This window comes from Oncorhynchus gorbuscha, linkage group LG10, assembly GCF_021184085.1.
Source record: "Oncorhynchus gorbuscha isolate QuinsamMale2020 ecotype Even-year linkage group LG10, OgorEven_v1.0, whole genome shotgun sequence".
Taxonomy (NCBI): Eukaryota; Metazoa; Chordata; class Actinopteri; order Salmoniformes; family Salmonidae; genus Oncorhynchus; species Oncorhynchus gorbuscha.
Window position 1 is genome coordinate 22,212,124 of NC_060182.1, and position 20,057 is coordinate 22,232,180.

General features: G+C 40.3%; 1 protein-coding gene across 1 annotated transcript in view; it reads left to right on the forward strand.

The window, feature by feature from the left end:
* LOC124045691 (cadherin-like protein 26) overlaps positions 1–15,441 on the forward strand; it is a 21,231-nt gene extending 5,790 nt beyond the window's left edge. The window contains exons 7-19 of the mRNA XM_046365220.1: positions 327–455; positions 601–786; positions 1,190–1,467; positions 1,592–1,737; positions 1,922–2,149; positions 2,515–2,736; positions 3,124–3,254; positions 6,955–7,038; positions 9,397–9,465; positions 11,226–11,333; positions 11,536–11,568; positions 11,708–11,779; positions 13,842–15,441. Of these exons, the coding sequence (XP_046221176.1) occupies positions 327–455; positions 601–786; positions 1,190–1,467; positions 1,592–1,737; positions 1,922–2,149; positions 2,515–2,736; positions 3,124–3,254; positions 6,955–7,038; positions 9,397–9,465; positions 11,226–11,333; positions 11,536–11,568; positions 11,708–11,779; positions 13,842–14,048 (1,893 nt within the window). The 3' untranslated portion in view covers positions 14,049–15,441. The remainder of the gene's footprint in view (positions 1–326; positions 456–600; positions 787–1,189; positions 1,468–1,591; positions 1,738–1,921; positions 2,150–2,514; positions 2,737–3,123; positions 3,255–6,954; positions 7,039–9,396; positions 9,466–11,225; positions 11,334–11,535; positions 11,569–11,707; positions 11,780–13,841) is intronic.
* Positions 15,442–20,057: the final 4,616 nt, after the last annotated feature.

Consider the following 20,057-nt stretch of genomic DNA (forward strand, 5'->3'; position numbering starts at 1 on the left):
CCAGGTGCACCGGTTTGTGTCAAGAACTGCAATGCTGTTGGGTTTTTCATGCTCAACAGTTTCCTGTGTGTATCAAGAATGGTCCACCACCCAAAGGACATCCAGCCAACTTGACACAACTGTGGGAAGCATTGGAGTCAACATGGGCCAGCATCTCTGTGGAACACTTTCAACACCTTTTAGAGTCCATGCCCCGAAGAATTGAGACTGTTCTGAGGGCAAAAATGGGGTGTAACTCAATATTACAAAGGGGTTCTTAATATGTATTTTAATCTGTATTTAAAAATGGTGGGATCAATATTTAATTTATTTTGTTCTTCATGTAGAAAGTAAAGATGTATAAAGTGACTGTTGAAGCTAAGGATCATGGGAAACCAGCCCTGTCCTCAACTGCAGTGGTCAACCTCCACATAATAGACTCCAACACTCACCAGCCAGTGTTCAAAAACAAGACTGTAAGTTCCAAGTTGGTTGACTGGTTGATTGACTGATTCAATGATTTGTTGGTTGATTGATCAATTGATCAACTGATTGATTGAGTGAACATGTCTTAAGTCATTTGTGAAACACAAATATTTACTTTACCTTCTTTCTGTGCAGTACAATACTCAGGTTATGGAGATGGAGTCCAATAGGGAGATACTCCGAGTGGCTGTGACTGACGCAGACACCCCCAATACCCCCGCATGGCGGGCTGTTTACTCCATTGTGAAGGGGAACGAGGAAGGGAACTATAAGATTGAGACCGACCCCAAGACCAACGAGGGTATACTGACTGTCATCAAGGTGAGTCTGTTTGACCTTATGACCTTATACAAGGTTCTGAGCATCAACGTCACTTACAGATATGCCATTTTAATTTGATCACTCTGTTGTTGCAGATCATTTTCCTGCACAACAGTAAATGCAAACTTCTAGTGTATTCAAAGTTTAAAAAGGCTTCAAAAGTTTGTCATTTCCACCTTAAAATGTCAGACTTGATTTGCCCTGATGAAAAATGTATGAACCCCTACATAAATGACCATTAATTATACTCCACATATTAACTCACATGTCTTGTTGCTGCAGGATTACTTTCCTGCTGTGAGAAACTGGTCAAATTAAGATTAGTATTAGTATTAGTTCCAAGTAGTTTTTTCAGTTCCAAGTAGTTTTTGTTCTGTATTGACTTATTGACTACATTTCCCAGGGGAAGGATTTTGAGAAGACGACGGTGACCAACGTGGAGATCGCCGTGGAGAACGAGGAGCCTCTGTTTGTGTGTGGCTCAGGAGGGCCCAACTCCCCTAAAACCCTGACCGCGCCCCCCCAGAGAGTGAACGTGGCGGTGAAGGTGATTGACGTGAACGACCCCCCGGAGTTTGACAAAAAGGTGGTAGACGTGTACATGAAGGAGGAGGAGGTGACAGGGAAGGTGCTGTACACGCCCAAGGTCACTGACGTTGACTCAGATGTGGGAAAAATCAGGTAGGTGGCAACATGTGATGACTCAGATTCACCTGGGTTGTGAAATTGATTACCACAACTTATTTTGTATGTACAGTATGCATTCAAAGTAAGCATCTATCTGTCCCATCCATGTCCTGACCAGGTATGAGTTAGTTGAGGACCCAGCAGGCTGGGTCACCATAGATAACAAGACAGGAGCGGTTACCACAGTGAAGAAGATGGACCGGGAGTCACCTCACGTCAACAAAGACAACATATACACTATCCTAATCCATGCCATAGATGACGGTTAGTGCGTGAGGTGTGCGTTTGTCTGTGTCTGTGTGTTTGTGTGAGTGTTTGTGTGTGTGCCTGCATGTGCACCTGTGTGCGTGTGAAAATGCATGTAGCTGTGTGTGTACGTACGTATGCATATGTACAGTATATGCTATTGAGCATAATAAAGTATTTAAAGAATATCTTCCTCTCTCAGGCAAACCTCCTGCCACAGCTACAGGCACCATTCTGGTTCACCTGGGGGATATCAATGATAACATACCCTCTTTGGTGGAGAAGGAGCTGGTCATGTGTGGTAACAAAGTGATTGTGCCAGTAGAAGACAAGGACAAACCTCCCTTTGGATGCCCCTGTTCCTTCTCCCTGGGAGTGGACAATGGAGACAAAACACTGAAGAGCCACTGGAAACTGGACCCTGCCAATGGTCAGCAGAATCACACACCCATAAACACACGCATGCACATACACACACACACGCACGCACGCACGCACGGACACACACACACCCACACACCAAAGCACTGCTTTTATCCATCTACTATCTCCATACAACCTGCTAACCTAGAAAATACCACTACTCAGACGCCAGGTCCTTACGGCCAATATACCACAGCTAAGGGCTGTATCCAGGCACTCTGGGTTGAGTCATGCGTAAGAACAGGCCTTAGCCGTGGTATTTTGGCCATGTACCACACCCCCCCCCCCCCCCAGGACTTATTGCTTAATTAACCTCCTACCTTCTTTTCCTCTCCGTTCACCACTCTCCCTCGCTCTCCCCCCGGTGGTCAGGTATGGAGGCGGGTCTGGTCAGTCTGAAGACCCTGCCGTACGGTAACTACACAGTGCCTCTGGTGATCCTCGACCAGCAAAGCCAGGAGTCACATAACATTGTCCAGGTGATAGTGTGTGACTGTGGGAAAGGAGACAAGTGTAGGGCCTCTCTCCCCCAGAGCTCCAGCCTGGGCCCTGCCGCTATAGGACTGCTGCTGGCTGGACTGCTGCTCCTCTTACGTAAGTTAGAAGGGAATAGGAATGGTTATAGTTTCTGTACAGCACTTTGAGATATCAGCTGATGTACGAAGGGCTATATAAATAAATTTGATTTGATTTGATTTGATTTGATTTGTTATAGAGTAGGAGGATAATCAGTAAGTCAGTTACTCAGATACTCGTAGAACTTAGTGCTTGTGGCCTGAAATTCAGAGTGGAAAAAATAAAGAGAGAGACACCAATTCAGTCTAAACTAAATCACATCTATCAAATTGAGAGCAAACTTTTGATGCATTATTGTAATTAAAACATAGATAGCAGTGATACAGCATGCATCCATTTTTGTATGGTAAAAAGCTATGAGATATGACTGTTAGTGGTGACTGTGGTTGTATGTCCCTCTCCCAGTGCTACTGCTTTTCCTCCTGCTGTGTGAGTGTGGCGGTAAGACGTTCACACACCTCCCCCTCAACCTGCAAGAAGAGGGCAACCAGACTCTCATCAAATACAACGAGGAGGCAGGGGGCAGTGCATGCAAGGTGTGTGTGGATATGTTCACGTGCATGTATATCTACAGTATTTGTGCCGAATGTATACATTAAGTTATGTGTCTGGGTGTTCAGCACAAAGACAGGAGTGTACAATACAATCACTTACTGAGCTGTCATGTGTAGGGTTGCAAAGGAAGGGGATATTAATGGAAACTTTATAAGTTTACCAGTAAACTACCAGAATTTGTGTGTCTTTCACAGATGTTATGTTATCTATCACAAGACATCTCGCGGCCTTCTTGGGTACTTCAGAATATCACAGGTGTCTGTAACTATCTCTGGCACTCTGTGTGGCTTTATCACATGTAAAATATGTAATAATAAAACAAGATTATTTTAAAATAAAAAATAGAATGACAAAGCTGTAAAACATCATCCTAAATATAAACCATCAACTTAGTGAATACCATTGGTGAATACCAGTGAATACCACTGGTGTTTAATATGAGGGTTTCATCATGAAATAACCTTTAAAAATATTTGACACACTTGTAGTTATTTTACTATGTCAGTATGTAGTTATTTTACTATGTCAGTATGTAGTTATTTTACTATGTTATTTTACTATGTCAGTATGTAGTTATTTTACTATGTCAGTATGTAGTTATTTTACTATGTCAGTATGTAGTTATTTTACTATGTTATTTTACTATGTCAGTATGTAGTTATTTTACTATGTCAGTACGTAGTTATTTTACTATGTCAATATGTAGTTATTTTACTATGTCAATATGTAGTTATTTTACTATGTCAGTATGTAGTTATTTTACTATGTCAATATGTAGTTATTTTACTATGTCAGTATGTAGTTATTTTACTATGTCAGTATGTAGTTATTTTACTATGTAGTTACTTTACTATGTCAGTATGTAGTTATTTTACTTTGTCAATATGTAGTTATTTTATTATGTCAGTATGTAGTTATTTTTTACTATGTTTTCATGTCAATTTGTAGTTAGTTTACTACAGTATGTAGTTATTTTACTATGTCAGTATGTAGTTATTTAACTATGTCAGTATGTAGTTATTCTATTATGCCAGTATGTAGTTATTTTATTATGTTAGTATGTAGTTATTTTATCATGTCAGTATGTAGTTATTTTACTATGTCAGTATGTAGTTATTTTACCATGTCAGTATGTAGTTATTTTTCCATGTCAGTATGTAGTTATTTTATTATGCCAGTATGTAGTTATTTTACTATGTCAGTATGTAGTTATTTTACTATGTCAGTATGTAGTTATTTTACTATGTCAGTATGTAGTTATTTTACTATGTCAGTATGTAGTTATTTTACTATGTCAGTATGTAGTTATTTTACTATGTCAGTATGTAGTTATTTTTTATGCCAGTATGTAGTTATTTTACTATGTATGTAGTTATTTTATTATGTCAGTATGTAGTTATTTTACTATGTCAGTATGTAGTTATTTTACCATGTCAGTATGTAGTTATTTTATTATGTCAGTATGTAGTTATTTTACTATGTCAGTATGTAGTTATTTATGTAGTTATTTTACTATGTCAGTATGTAGTTATTTACTATTATGTCAATATGTAGTTATTTTACCATGTCAGTATGTAGTTATTTTATTATGTAGTTATTTTAGTATGTAGTTATTTTACTATGTCAGTTATTTTATGTAGTTATTTTATTTTATGTCAGTATGTAGTTATTTTGCTATGTCAGTATGTAGTTATTTTATTATGTCAGTATGTAGTTATTTTACTATGTCAGTATGTAGTTATTTTACCATGTCAGTATGTAGTTATTTTATTATGTCAGTATGTAGTTATTTTACTATGTCAGTATGTAGTTATTTTACTATGTCAGTATGTAGTTATTTTATTATGTCAATATGTAGTTATTTTATTATGTCAGTATGTAGTTATTTTACCATGTCAGTATGTAGTTATTTTATTATGTCAGTATGTAGTTATTTTACTATGTCAGTATGTAGTTATTTTATTATGTCAATATGTAGTTATTTTATTATGTCAATATGTAGTTATTTTACTATGTCAGTATGTAGTTATTTTATTATGTCAATATGTAGTTATTTTATTATGTCAGTATGTAGTTATTTTACTATGTCAGTATGTAGTTATTTTATTATGTCAATATGTAGTTATTTTATTATGTCAATATGTAGTTATTTTATTATGTCAATATGTAGTTATTTTATTATGTCAATATGTAGTTATTTTACTATGTCAGTATGTAGTTATTTTACCATGTCAGTATGTAGTTATTTTACTATGTCAGTATGTAGTTATTTTATTATGTCAATATGTAGTTATTTTATTATGTCAATATGTAGTTATTTTACTATATCAGTATGTAGTTATTTTATTATGTCAATATGTAGTTATTTTACTATGTCAGTATGTAGTTATTTTACTATGTCAGTATGTAATTATTTTATTATGTCAATATGTATTTGTTGTCAATGTTTTGGCGTCAAACTGGTGGCAGTTGTGAAAAGTCAATAGGTGAAGAGTTTCAGAGGTAATTGAAAATAATGCCATGTTAGTTTGATGCTTTATTCATGAATTGGGCTATTTTCTTTTGAACCATATGGTCTATCTACTAGATACTCATGGATGATATTGACACAGATATATAAAATATATATACATTTTAGTTATTCAAGTATAATTGACCAAAGTTACAATAGGTTGCCATAGATGTTCTGTAAATAACCAAAATTACTGAAGATTCCGGTAACTTTGGTAAATCACCAATAGCTTTGAAACCCTAGTCATGTTATTGTTGTCATTGAGTCTGGGTTAGACATGTTTTTACTGTTGGCAAGACAGGTATTCTTCCTCTGGTATGTGAACAGTTTGTAGTCTGACATGATGTTTCATCTTGTAATAACTTTCAATGTTAATTTTCTCTCCTCATCTCTTTTTTTTCTTCCTTTCCTCTTCTCGTCTCTTTCCTCTCCTCATCTCTTACTCTTACTCTTTACTTTCCTCATCTCTTTACTCTTTCCTCTCCTCATCTCTTTACTCTTTCCTCTCCTCATCTCTTTTTTTCTTCCTTTCCTCTTCTCGTCTCTTTCCTCTCCTCATCTCATCTCTTACTCTTTCCTCTCCTCATCTCTTTTCTCTTTCCTCTCCTCATCTCTTTGCTCTTTCCTCTCCTCATATCTTTGCTCTTTCCTCTCCTCATCTCTTTTCTCTTTCCTCTTTCCGCTTCTCATCTATTTTCTCTCCTCATCTCTTTCCTATTTCCTCTCCTAATCTCTTTCCTCTTCTCATCTCTTTTCTCTCCTCTCTTTTCTCTTTCCTCTCCTCACTTCTTTCCTCTCCTCTCCTCATCTCTTCTCTTTCCTCTCCTCATCTCTTTTCTCTTTCCTCTTTCCTCTCCTCATCTCTTTCCTCTATCTTTTCTCTTTCATCTCTTTTCTATCCTCATTTCTTTCCTCTCCTCATCTCTTTCCTCTTTTCTCTCCTCATCTCTATCCTATCCTCATCTCTTTCGCTTTCTTCTCCTCATCTCTTTCCTCTTTCCTCTTCTCGTCTCTTTCCTCTCCTCATCTCTTTTCTCTTTCCTCTCCTCTGCAATCATAAACTCTTGTTCTTTTCTTATCCTCTCTACTTACCTGTCTCCTCTCTTCCGCTCTTATACCCATATCCTCCTTTTTTCTTCTCTCCCTCTCCTCCTGTCCCTTCCTTTTAGGGTGAGCCCATGTTGATCCTGACCCCCACCACTCCTAACAGGGAGGTGATAGATGGAATGAAGCAGGCCACCTTAGGAATACCGGTAAACTGGCCACTATTCTTACTTTCTTCTTGTCTTCTTTTTCATTCTTTCTGTAACTCATATTTTTCCGTGTCACAACCCTTATTTAAAAAGACAAAAAACAGTCTATGGTCAACACAGGGTCGGAGATTTTTCAAAGTTGTATCTGTGGGTGTATTCTGCACGGTTAGGTGGAGTTGTGTGAGAGAGAGCGTGTGAGAGTGTGTGAGGTGTCATATGATGGAGGAGAAAGGAATTAATATCAAGACAGTTACAGGTAATTAGTGGTTTCTGTGTAGGGTGTGTGCTTCCCTCTAAAACATACTGTATGCATGGTAATCACTGAAAGAAGCAGGTTCGGTCACTATTAGCATCATTTAGTTTCTGTAGTACCAATGAGAGAGTTAAAGATCACATCCATGATTTTGGTGTGACTCATGAGAACATGTGCCACATGCAGAGTGAGTAAGCCTACAACACTGACCACATTCTCCAAACCACATTTATATGGTAAGGCTGACTGTGCAGGGAAGATGACTCATCTGCTCAAAGAATGTGTTAGAGCGCCAAAAAAACAGGTGGCAGTTCCACTTTAAAATGTGCTTTCAGAAACCTAAACATTTGCTTACAAGTCTTGGAGACTTGCATTTTGTAAAGGGTGAATATTAATTATAGAATACAGTACAGATGTGACTACTAAAGAGCTAAGTATAGGCCACATCTAAGTAGTGTGTACCAGAGATGTATAGAGTGTACGGATATTATGGAGAGAATTAGTATGCACTAAGACATTGAGTGTATTGGATTGTGTAGTACACAGCGTGCATGGTGAAGTAGGCCCGGTGGACCACATCAGTGAGATTCAGAAGATTTAGAAGGGCGCTGACTAACATACACTACATGTCCAAAGTATGTGGACACCTACTCGTACATCTCATTCCAAAATCATGGGCATTAATATGGATTTGGTCCCGCCATTGCTGCTATAACGGCCTTCACTCTTCTGGGAATGCTTTCCACTAGATGTTGGAACATTGCTGCGGGGACTTGCTTCCATTCAGCCACAAGAGCATTTGTGCGGTCGAGCACTGATGTTGGCCGACTAAGCCTAGCTCGCAGTCGGTGTTCCAATTCATCCCAAAAGTGCTCAATGGAGTTGAGGTTAGGGCTCTGTGCAGGCCAGTCAAGTTCTTCCATACCGATCTTGACAAATCATTTCAGTATGGACCTAAGTTTGTGCACGGGGGAATTGTCATGTTGAAACAGGAAATGACCTTCACCAAACTGTTGCCACAAAGTTGGAAGCACAGAATCATCTAGAATGTAATTGTATGCTGTAGCGTTAAGATTTCCCTTCACTGGACCTAAGGGGCCTAGCCCAAACCATCAAAAACAGCCCCAGACCATTATGCCTCCTCCACCAAACTTTACAGTTGGCACTATGCATGGGCAGGTAGCGTTCTCCTGATATCCTCCAAACCCAAATTCGTCCACCGGACTGCCAGAAAGTGAAACGTGATTCATCACTCCAGAGAACACATTTCCACTGCTCCAGACTCCAATGGCTGCAAGCTTTACACCACTTCAGCTGACGCTTGGCATTGCGCATGGTGATCTCAGGCTTGTGTGGGCGGCTGCACGGCCATGGACACCTATTTCATGAAGCTCCCGATGAACAGTTATTGAGCTGACATTGCTTCCAGTGGCAGATTGGAACTCGGTAGTGAGTGTTGCAACCAAGGACAGACATCTTTTACGGCTACGTGCTTCAGCACTCGGCAGTCCCGTTCTGTGAGCTTGTGTGGTTCATCACTTCGCGGCTGAGCCGTTGTTGCTCCTACACTTCAGAATAACAGCACTTACATTTGACCGGGGGAAGCTCTAGCAGGGCAGAAATTTTGTAGGGGTTGATAGATTTTCGTAAGGGAAAATCTAGTCTGAAATTTCAAAACCTCAAATACACTATAAGTGAAAAGTTCTCCTGCAACAGGGGGATCAAATGAAGATCCTACATCTGTACTACACCACTTAATTTGCCACCATTAGAGAAATTCTACTCCACATACCTGTATATCATATTATGTGGCTCAGTTGGTACAGTAGAGCATGGCGCTTGCAATGCCAGGGTTGTGGGTTTGATTCCCACGGGGGACCAGCATGGAGAAAAAAAAAATAAATGTATGAACTCATTAACTGTAAATCGCTCTGGATAAGAGTGTCTGCTAAGTGACTAAAATGTAAATATTATTATATTCTTAATTCTGTCACCACCAACAAGACTAGTTGTTATATCTTCTACCATCTTACTACAACACTTTGATCACAGTCTAAATAACTGTTGTTTATGCTGTGCTTAATTCTTGCTCTATGATTTGACAGTTTACTCAGAAGACTAATGAGATCACCCAAGAGACCAATGAGATGTACAGAACCCCAGGGAGGACCATTGTAAGTGACATCCTTACTGACAATGACAATTTTCAAGCATTGAAGTTTCAGCCTTAGGTCCACACAATGCAAACATCAATGCATTGTTTAAAAACTTTTTTAAAAGTATATGTTTTTAAATAACTTGAAATACTTTTCCCTTTTGGATGCATCTCACCTCTAGTCAATGGAAGTCTCACATCACATCAAACCACTGTGAAATACTTGCAGTTCATGCCTGCCCATGTTCACTGGCTACAGCTCAATCTGAGTGTCAGTGTGTGTGACAAGGGTTAACTCAGATAGTGCGTGTAGCCATTTAGTTAGCTATTTAGCAGTCTTATGGCTTGGGAATAGAAGATGTTCAGGAGCCTGTTGGTGTCAGACTTGATGCACCGGTACCACTTGCTGTGCGAAAGTAGAGAGAAAAGTCTATGGCTTGGGTGGCTTGAGTCTTCAACGATTATCCAGGCCTTCCTTTCACACCGCCTAATAGAGGTTCTGGATGGCGGGAAGCTCGGCCCCAATGACCTACTGGGCTGTTCATGCCATCCTCTATAGTGCCATGTGATCGAGGGCGGTGTTATTGCCATACCAGGCAGTCATGCAGCCAGTCAAGGTGTTCTCAATGGTACAGCTGTAGAGAGCGATATCACCCAATCATCTGGGTTCGGTGACGGCCCTCACACGCGGCACAATGTTGGTATTGTCGAAGCACACATAAAATGCAATGAGTTCGTCTGATAGAGAGGCAATGGTGGGCAGTTTACGGCTGGGTCTTCCTTTGTAAGACGCGGCGGGTGTCTAAGCATGTGTAATATAATTCCACCTTATTCCTATATTGTCCTTTTGCTCGTTTGATGACTCTGCGGAGGACATAGCAGGACTTTTTGTACTTGTTCCAGTCCTCAGCCGTAGCCTCAGGGTTGGCTGCGAAAGCCCTGTCTGCGGAAGCCCTATTCTTTAGTTTAGCGCCAACCTCAGTGTTAATCCAGGGCTTTTGATTGGGGACGCAGCGAACCTTCACTGTGGGGACAAATTCGCCGATGCATTTCCTAATGAAGCCGGTGAGGGAAGTTGTTAGCTTGTTGATGTTATCGGCGGAGTCTCAAAACATATTCCAATCAGCGCTAACTAAGTATTGCTGTAGCATATTCTCTGATTCTTGTAACCATTTTTCAATGAATTGTGTCACAGGTACTTTCTGTTTGAACTTCTGCTTGTAAACAGGAAGCAGGAGTACAGAGTTATGATCTGATTTGCCGAATCGCGGACGAGGGAGGGCCTTGTATGCTTGCTTGTGGGTAAAATAACAGTGGTCAACGACTTTATCACCCCTAGTGGTGAGGGAGACCGAGAGCCATGTTTCAGAAATGCAGAGAATATTGCAGTTCAAGAATCAAAAAGTACAATGGAGGGAAGAGGTGGCCGGTTTTCCCTTCGCCTTACACTCTTCAGGATCCTTCCTCTCTTGCCTCTGTAATGCCGGCGTTTCCTCTTGCGTATCCCAAAAATTGGGTCGGAATTACAAAAAGACCTCAGGGCAGATGAGTTGAAGATGAAGGCTGAATTTAGGTAATTAACTGCTGATCTGATGTTCAAATGTTCTTGTCGGTTGTAAGAAATGATAGAGGATACATTTCATGAAAATAAAGTAAAAATGAATGACAAAAGAATCTCAAAATAGTGAAGTTGGGTCAGAGCTTGCCAAACAGCAGCCATCCAGTACAGTCCCAGCAGCAGCGTCTGTGTCTCAGAACTCAACCTCCATCTCTCCCCAGGTCACCCAGGTGTCCTCGTCAGGAGAGGGAGGGTTCTCAGGAGGGGGAACATTCCAGAGAATGGGCGAGGCCAACGGAACTCTGAGAAGCCAGGGTGGGCGGGGCATGGTGAGTGACATCTCCAGGCAGCCACTAGAGGGAAACATAACCCTCCTTTTATGAATTCTTTACCATAGTGCTGTATGATTTGACAGGTGTATAGATACACATTATTACAGATGAACTACATGTTATCAAGGTTTTATACAGTGAAGTGGGTGCATTAATGCAGTTGATCCTTCTAATATGAATGTGTATTTTCTAATTGCAGTACCAGACTACAAGCAGGAACAATACCATGAGGGTAAGTGTTGCCGTGCACTATCAGGATGTGGTCGACTTGACACCACACCATTGACACATACATACACACGACATACACTGTTGTTCCTCCATCAATCATCCATGTTTGTTTTTTTGTGTTTTCTCCACTCTCTCCTCAGAGTAACTCTTCGAGGTATTCCCGTTCCTTCGGCTTGCTGTCAAACCAGCACATCTCAGAGCACATAGACCGGGTAAGAGCCCAAAAAAGTTTTAAACAAATTAAAATATATTTAATATTTGAGATTCTTCAAAGTAGCCAACCTTTGTCTTTATGACAGCTTTGCACACTCTTGGCATTCTCTCAACCAGCTTCATGAGGTAGTCAGTCTTGAAGAAATTCCCTCATATGCTGAGCACTCGTTGGCTGCTTTTCCTTCACTCTGCGGTCCAACTCATCCCAAACCATCTCAATTGGGTTGAGATCGGGTGATTGTGGAGGCCAGGTCATCTGATGCAGCACTCTATCACTCTCCTTCTTGGTCAAATAGCCCTTACACAGCCTGGAGGTGTGTTTTGGGTCATTGTCCTGTTGAAAACAAATTATAGTCCCACTAAGTGCAAACCAGATGGGATTGTGCATTGCTGCATAATGCTGTTGCAGTCATGCTGGTTAAATGTGCCTTGAATTCTTAATAAATCACAGACAGTGTCACCAGCAAAGCACCACCACAACATCACACCTCCTCCTCCATGCTTCACGGTGGGAACCACACATGCGGACATCCTCCGTTCATCTACTCCGCGTCTCACAAAGACACGGCGGTTGGAACCAAAAATCTCAAATTTGGACTCATCAGACCAAAGGACAGATTTCCACCAGTCTAATGTCCATTTCTCGTGTTTCTTGGCCTAAGCATGTCTCTTCTTATTATTGGTGTCCTTTAGTAGTGGTTTCTTTGCAGCAATTCAACCACGAAGGCCTGATTCACGCAGTCTCCTCCGAACAGTTGATGTTGAGAGAACAGCTCAAATAAGCAAAGATAAACAACAGTCCATCATTACTTTAAGACATGAAGGTCAGTCAATGCGGAACATTTCAAGAACTTTGAAAGTTTCATCAGACCTAGAGTTACCTCTGCTGCATAGGATAAGTTACCAGCCTCAGAAATCGGCAATTAACTGAAACTCAGATTTAAGCCCAAATAAATGCTTCACGGAGTTCAAGTAACAGACTTGACCGTCATGTCTTAAAGTAATGATGGACTGTTGTTTATCTTTGCTTATTTGAGCTGTTCTTGCCATAATATGGACTTGGTCTTTTAACAAATAGGGTGATCTTCTGTTTTTTATTTTTTATTGGGCGATCTTCAGTTTTTATTTTTTTATTTAATTAGGCAAGTCAGTTAAGAACACGTTTTTATTTACAGTGACGGCCCACCCCGGCCAAACCCTAACGTTGGGTCAATTGTGCTCTGCCCTATGGGCCTCCCAATCACAGCTGGTTGTGATACAGCCTGGAATCGAACCAGGGTCTGGAGTGACGCTTCTAGCACTGAGATGCATTGCCTTAGACCGTTGCACTACACTGGAGCCCACTGTATACCACCCCTACCTTGTCACAACACAACTGATTGGCTCAGATGCATTACGAAGGAGAGAAATTCCCCAAATGAACTTTTAACAAGGCACACCTCTTAATTGAAATGCATTCCAGGTGACTATCTCATGAAACTGGTTGAGAGAATTCCAAGAGTTTGCAAAGCTGTCATCAAGGCAAAGGGTGGCTTCTTTGAAGAATCTCAAATATAAAATATATTTTGTCTTGGTTAAAACTTTTTTGGTTACTACATGATTCCATATGTGTTATGTCATGGTTTTGATGTATTCACTATTAATCTACAATGTAGAAAATAGTCAAAATAAAGAAAAACCTTTGAATGAGTAGGTGTGTCCAAATGTTTGACTGGTACTGTATGTGACATGCAGAAAATGTCATGGTGACATGTGGAAAAGGTTACATACAGTAAGTAGCCTGTGGTGTTGGAACAGAGAGAGACATGTAGGTAAAGATGTGTGTGATGCACCATGTGGTCTTGAAAACAAGAACAAATGGTGGTAATATTTGTCTTATCATTAATACCAATTCTGTAATGTAACAAGTATCCCTCTATTGGATCTATTACATATAAATAGCCTGCTTGTTTAGTTACTAGTATTGAGAGTTTTATAAGATTTTGTAGAATCTAATTCAAATATGATTTAAAAAATATGATTTAAGAACTTTTTTCTAACATTGACACATTGGATCTCCAGAAGCTGCATATGATTGGAGACGAGGTGGACTACCAACCCTACGGGTATGGCTACGAGGGGACAGGCAGCAAGTGCCAGTCACTGGACGAACTGTCACTAAACAATCTAGATGACAACCTGGAGTTCCTGGGGGACCTGGGGTCAAAGTTCAACACCTTGGGGGGCATCTGTCGGCAGGACATGCAGGAGAGGAACATCAGGCTGTAGACACGCACACACATGAACACAAACACAAACACAAACAACTGGCTGGACTGGGACTGGAGATGGTTCTTATGTAACTGCTCTACGACACTGATAGGGTGAGAGCCATCAGCTGGAGAAGAGGACACACTTACACCAAACATCATCCATTGAGATTCTGGATCATACGACAGAGGGGAAAGAAAATACCGACCAAAACCAAGCTGGATTGGCTTTTACCCACACAAGGAGGGACTGAGGGACTGAAGACACAATGAATCACTGCACTGAATAAACCACATCATGCTCGGATGGATTTATTGATTTATGTTTTGACAGGGCCGGGGTGTGTTTGTATGGTGATTGTTTTGCAGTGGTGTAAAGTAAGTACTTGAGCATAAATACTTTATAGTACTTTACTATTTATTTTTGACAACTTTTATTTTTACTCCAATACATTACTAAAGAAAATAACTCATTACATTTTGTACTTATTACATTTTGAATGCTTGGCAGGACAGGAACATTTTCCAATTCACACAATTGTCAAGAGAACATCCCTGTTCATCGATAGGGCCTTTAATCTGGCAACCTCACTAAACACTAAACCCAAATGCTTTGTTTGTAAATAATGTCTGAGTGTTGGAGTGTACCCCTGGCTATCCGTACATGTCACTGGGTGACTTTCACGTTTACTTGAGTACTTTTTTATTAAGGTATCTTTACTTTTGCTCAAGTATTACAATTGGGTACTTTTCCACCACTGTTGTTTTGTTGTTTAATGTGTGTTTTTTTATCATCACGCTTCACAGTACTTTTCAGCAGCAGCTTATCATCTCTTGATCTACGAGCTATGCCAGAATGGGATAACTTCGATGCCAACACTTGAATGGAAACGTCATCATCACCTCTGTGGGAGTTTTACTATTGTGCTAATGATAATTCATAACCTCTCTCTGTTTAGGATAATGATTTACACATGTTGCTTTCAACTAATTTCTTGACCTCGATGGAGTAGAATCCAACAAGATATCTGGTAGTATAGAATTGGGACACAGCAGATTCAGGAGAACAATTGATAGCTATTTTGGAATCATCACCTATCTGCAGAAAAGTGACAATGCCTAACCATGGCTAATCTGAGAGCCTGGAACCAGTGTGTGCCCTGCCCTCAACAAACCTTTAAGAGCAATCAAAGCTGTGCTGTTGTGTATCCTAAACATAACGTAAAGGTTCACTGTATAATACTAGACTTGGTTTCCTTCACTTTTGCCCACTGGTCTTTTTTAACATTTTTGACTTGCTTCTCTTTTACTCCCTGCTAACGTCCACCATGCCGCTTTTGTATCAGTAGTCAATATATCAAAATGTTTTTGTTTATATTTCAAATTTGATTAAAGTATGTGCGTCATGGAAACGTGTCTCCATATCTCTTAGCCATACTTCACAACAAACACGATTATGATCCTAAACGGTTTTCAAGGTTAGTCACACTAAACATGACATCACTTCAATGACATGGATTCCTTGGAACACCCCCTTGTGTTCTCCGTAAAACTGACACACCCACTGTAACAATTCATATGAATAGGAGGTCATTTTTTGTGTCGTCCTGGCACTAATTTGCCCACTCTTTTGCAGGATATCTTAAAACGTGTAGTGTATTTGAGGTTTAAAAGGCTTCGGAAGTTCATAATTTCCACGTTAACATTTCAGACTTGATTTTCTCTTATGAAGAATATATCAACCCCTAAAAAAAATGGCCATGAATTATAATCCACATAATAATGCACATTTGCTGTTGCTGCAGGATTCTTTTCCTGCTATAGCAAACTGGCTCAAATTAAGATCTAAATTTGTACCCATATCTAACCCATTCTAATGATCCCTCAGCAAACTGAGTTTGAATCATGCTGATAGTACATGCTCTGACCCTCCCTTCTTGTTGATGCTACAGACAAAGTTGTAGAACAGGTTCTGTAATACTACAGAATAGAGGAGTGGAGAGACCTAGAGTGTGTAGAGGTGCGGTACACAACTTGATTCTGTAAAGTTTGTGCTATATAAAAAACAGTATGCACACAACATCAAGCACTAGATAATATTGTCCTCTATGTTGCAGTAGAGCTGCAACGTTATGTAATAAGCAGAGGATCGATAAGGAGCTAACAGTTTGATTTGTTTATTTTTTATTATTTTAACCTTTATTTTACTAGGCAAGTCAGTTAAGAACATATTCTTATTTTCAATGACGGCCTAGGAACAGTGGGTTAACTGCCTGTTCAGGGGCAGAACGACAGATTTGCACCTTGTCAGCTCGGGGATTCAAACTTGCAACCTTTCGGTTACTAGTCCAACGCTCTAACCACTAGGCTACCCTGCTGCCCCAGGGTAGCCGTTTATAATACATATGCATTTGCTAGAAAACCCATTTCTATTAGTAACATTATTGCAAGTCCTAATATTTTTTATACAGTATCCACCTTCTAAAGTAAATGACATTGGGGTTGAATTGACTTCCCGTCACAGATGGACTGGGACAAGAATTCAGCCCTGGCATTTTGTCCTATTAGACCGTCCTAGAGACATTAATGACGCTCAGGTGTGTCCAATTTATCAAATCAAATCATACTTTTGAAATGAAACAGCAGGGAGCAGGTCTCGAACCCTTGACCTTCGAGCCCGAGGTCCGGCGCGCTATCGACTGTGCCGCAAAAGCATGCTCGAGCAGCAGGGTCGATTTCCGCGCTTATAAACCCAGGGTCGTTACACTTTATTTGCCACATGCACCGAAGATATGAAGTGTAGACTTTACCGTGAAATACTGACTTACAAGCCCTTAACCAACAGTATAGACTTTACCGTGAAATGCTGACTTACAGGCCCTTAACCAACAGTGTAGACTTTACCGTGAAATGCTGACTTACAGGCCCTTAACCAACAGTGTAGACTTTACCGTGAAATGCTGACTTACAAGCCCTTAACCAACAGTGTAGACTTTACCGTAAAATGCTGACTTACAAGCCCTTAACCAACAGTGTAGACTTTACCGTGCAATGCTGACTTACAAGCCCTTAACCAACAGTGTAGACTTTACCGTGAAATGCTGACTTACAAGCCCTTAACCAACAGTGTAGACTTTACCGTGAAATGCTGACTTACAAGCCCTTAACCAACAGTGTAGACTTTACCGTGAAATGCTGACTTACAAGCCCTTAACCAACAGTGCAGTTCAAGAAGAATAAAATATTTACCAAATAGGCTAAAATAAAAAGCAATAATAAAAAGTAACACAGTAAGGAGATGTGGAGGCTCTATACAGGGGGTACCGGTACCGAGTCAGTGTGGAGGCTATATACAGGGGGCACTGGTACCGAGTCAGTGTGGAGGCTATATACAGGGGGTACCGGTACCGAGTCAGTGTGGAGGCTATATACAGGGGGCACTGGTACCGAGTCATTGTCCTGTTGAAAAACAAATGATAATCCCACTAAGCACAACCCAAATGGAATGGTGTATTACTCGTGTTTCTTGGCCAAAGCAAGTCTCTTCTTCACATTGGTGTCCTTTGGTAGTGGTTCCATTGCAGCAATTCAACCATGAAAGTCTGAATCACGCCGTCTCCTCTGAAGATTTGATGTTGAGATGTGTCTGTTACTTGAACTCTGAAGTATTTATTTGGGCTGCAAATCCTGAGGTGCAGTTAACTATAATGTTAACTCTAATGAACATATCCTCCTCCAGAGGTATCTCTGGGTCTTCATTTACTGTGGCAGTCCTCATAAGAGCCACTTTCATCATAGCACTTGATGGTTTTTGCGACTGCACTTGAAGTTCTTGAACATTTCTGGATTGACTTACCTTCATGTCTTAAAGTAATGATGGACTGTCATTTCTCTTTGCTTATTTGAGCTGTTCTTGCCATAATATGAACTCTGGCTTTTAACAAATAGGGTTATCTTCTGTATACCAAACCTACCTTGTCACAACACAACTGAAATGCAACTCAAATGCATTAAGAAGGAAATAAATTCCACAAATTAACTTTTAACAAGGCAGACCTGTTAATTGAAATGCATTTCAAGTGACTACCTCATGAAGCTGTTTGAGAGAATGCCAAGAGTGTGCAAAGCTGTCATCAAGGCAAAGGGTGGCTACTTTGAAGAATCTCAAATGTAAAATATATTTTGATTTGTTTAACACTTTTATGGTCACTACATGATTCCATATGTGTTATTTAATAGTTTATGTCTTCACTATTATTCTACAATGTAGAAAATAGTAAAAAAATTAAGAAAAACTCTTGAATGAGTAGGTGTGTCCAAACTTTTGACTGGTACTGTAGTTACTGCATGACTGACTAAGGCCGCAGAGAGAGTAAAAGAGAGCGAAAGAGAGAGAGAAATAAATACTGAAGCCAGGACACGTCTCTTGAGCTGTGTTTTCACCTCAGGTGGACTGTATCTGTATTGTACTTAGGGATCAAGCCCACACTCTGTGGCATTGGAGTAACATAATTTCACACAGTTGGATACATGATGAGGATGACTACAACTACATGTCTGCTCATGATACTGGTAAGGATTGACGTTTGCTATCGATTATCTGCTGAATAGAGGGATGCAGGGTCAATGGACTGACGGGCAGACAGACAGTGGTTTATCATGAGCAACTATTAATTTGGACACAGTTTGGGAAGACCATTTGAGATTCCCTCTGGTGACTTGTGGAATAGGAGTTTTATTGTGAGAGGGACCGAACCATCTGTGTTCATTCAGACTAGGATTTAAATTACCAATGGCAGTCGGTGACGTTAATGGTTTTTTTTATGAGCATGGCCATTTCTATTACAGCATATTGGTAATAGACTGTCATTCATATTCCATTCAACCAGCTCAATGTAACATCGATATGTTTAGTCTACTACATGATACTAATATTTCTCTATACTTATCATGAGGTTGCTAAAACCTAGTCTATGAATGAACATTTACAACTTAGGTGAACAGGTCGAGAGGAACATTTTGTAATGAAGGTGGCAGACAGTGACATATTCAAAACCGCCTTGCACACTCGTCTGCGTCTAGCTGATCTAGGGTATAATCAGTCCAATAGTTGCAAACAAGAGATTCTATTGGACAAATTCAGGCATGTTTATCCCCAATTCTTTACGTCTAAGAAACGTTTTTCAACAGGATCGACGAAATTAATACACCCCTGATCACACGCAAACACAGTTCCCTTTCATAGCAGCCACATACATTTACATTACATTTACATTTAAGTCATTTAGCAGACGCTCTTATCCAGAGCGACTTACAAATACAAACCTCATGATAATTTTGCTCGTTGTAGAATTCCTTCTCGCATCTATGCGCTTTCCTCTGAACACCTTTTGCCTTTGCTTGTGGACTTCAATGCACAACACATCAGGTGACAGTCACGGTGGAGGATGTCAACGATCCGCCAATCTTCACCCACACCGTCAAAACCTGTTCTTCGGGTGTCCCCATAGGAGAACTCTTTTTGGTTTGAGGTAGAACCGTTTTTGGATTCAGATAGAACCCTTTTGGGTTCCATGTAGAACCATCGGTGGACAGTTATACCTAGAACCAAATGCGTTCTACCGGTAACCAAGAAGAGTTCTTCAAAGGGTTCTCCTATGGGGACAGCCGAAGAACCCTGTTAGGTTCTTGAAAGCACCTTTTTTAAAGTGTGTACACACTATCTGGAATCTCATTCCTCATCCATTATTACATATGGTCTCTTTGACCTTTACACACCACTATTGTAGGTTTCACACACCAAGTAGGCCCAAGTCTCATACTATTAGCCTACACTTCACGCAGTCATAAACTTGCTAAACTAATGCTGTTAATGACTCTCTTTCTTACTACACATCCCTCCAGGATACAGTGAACCTGGTGAAGGAGAACCCAGGGTACGCAGGTCACTACAACCTTCTGCTCATGGTGTTGGACCAGCAGGGTCAGGGAGCCCTCCACAACCTGTCCGTCACAGTGTATGACTGCT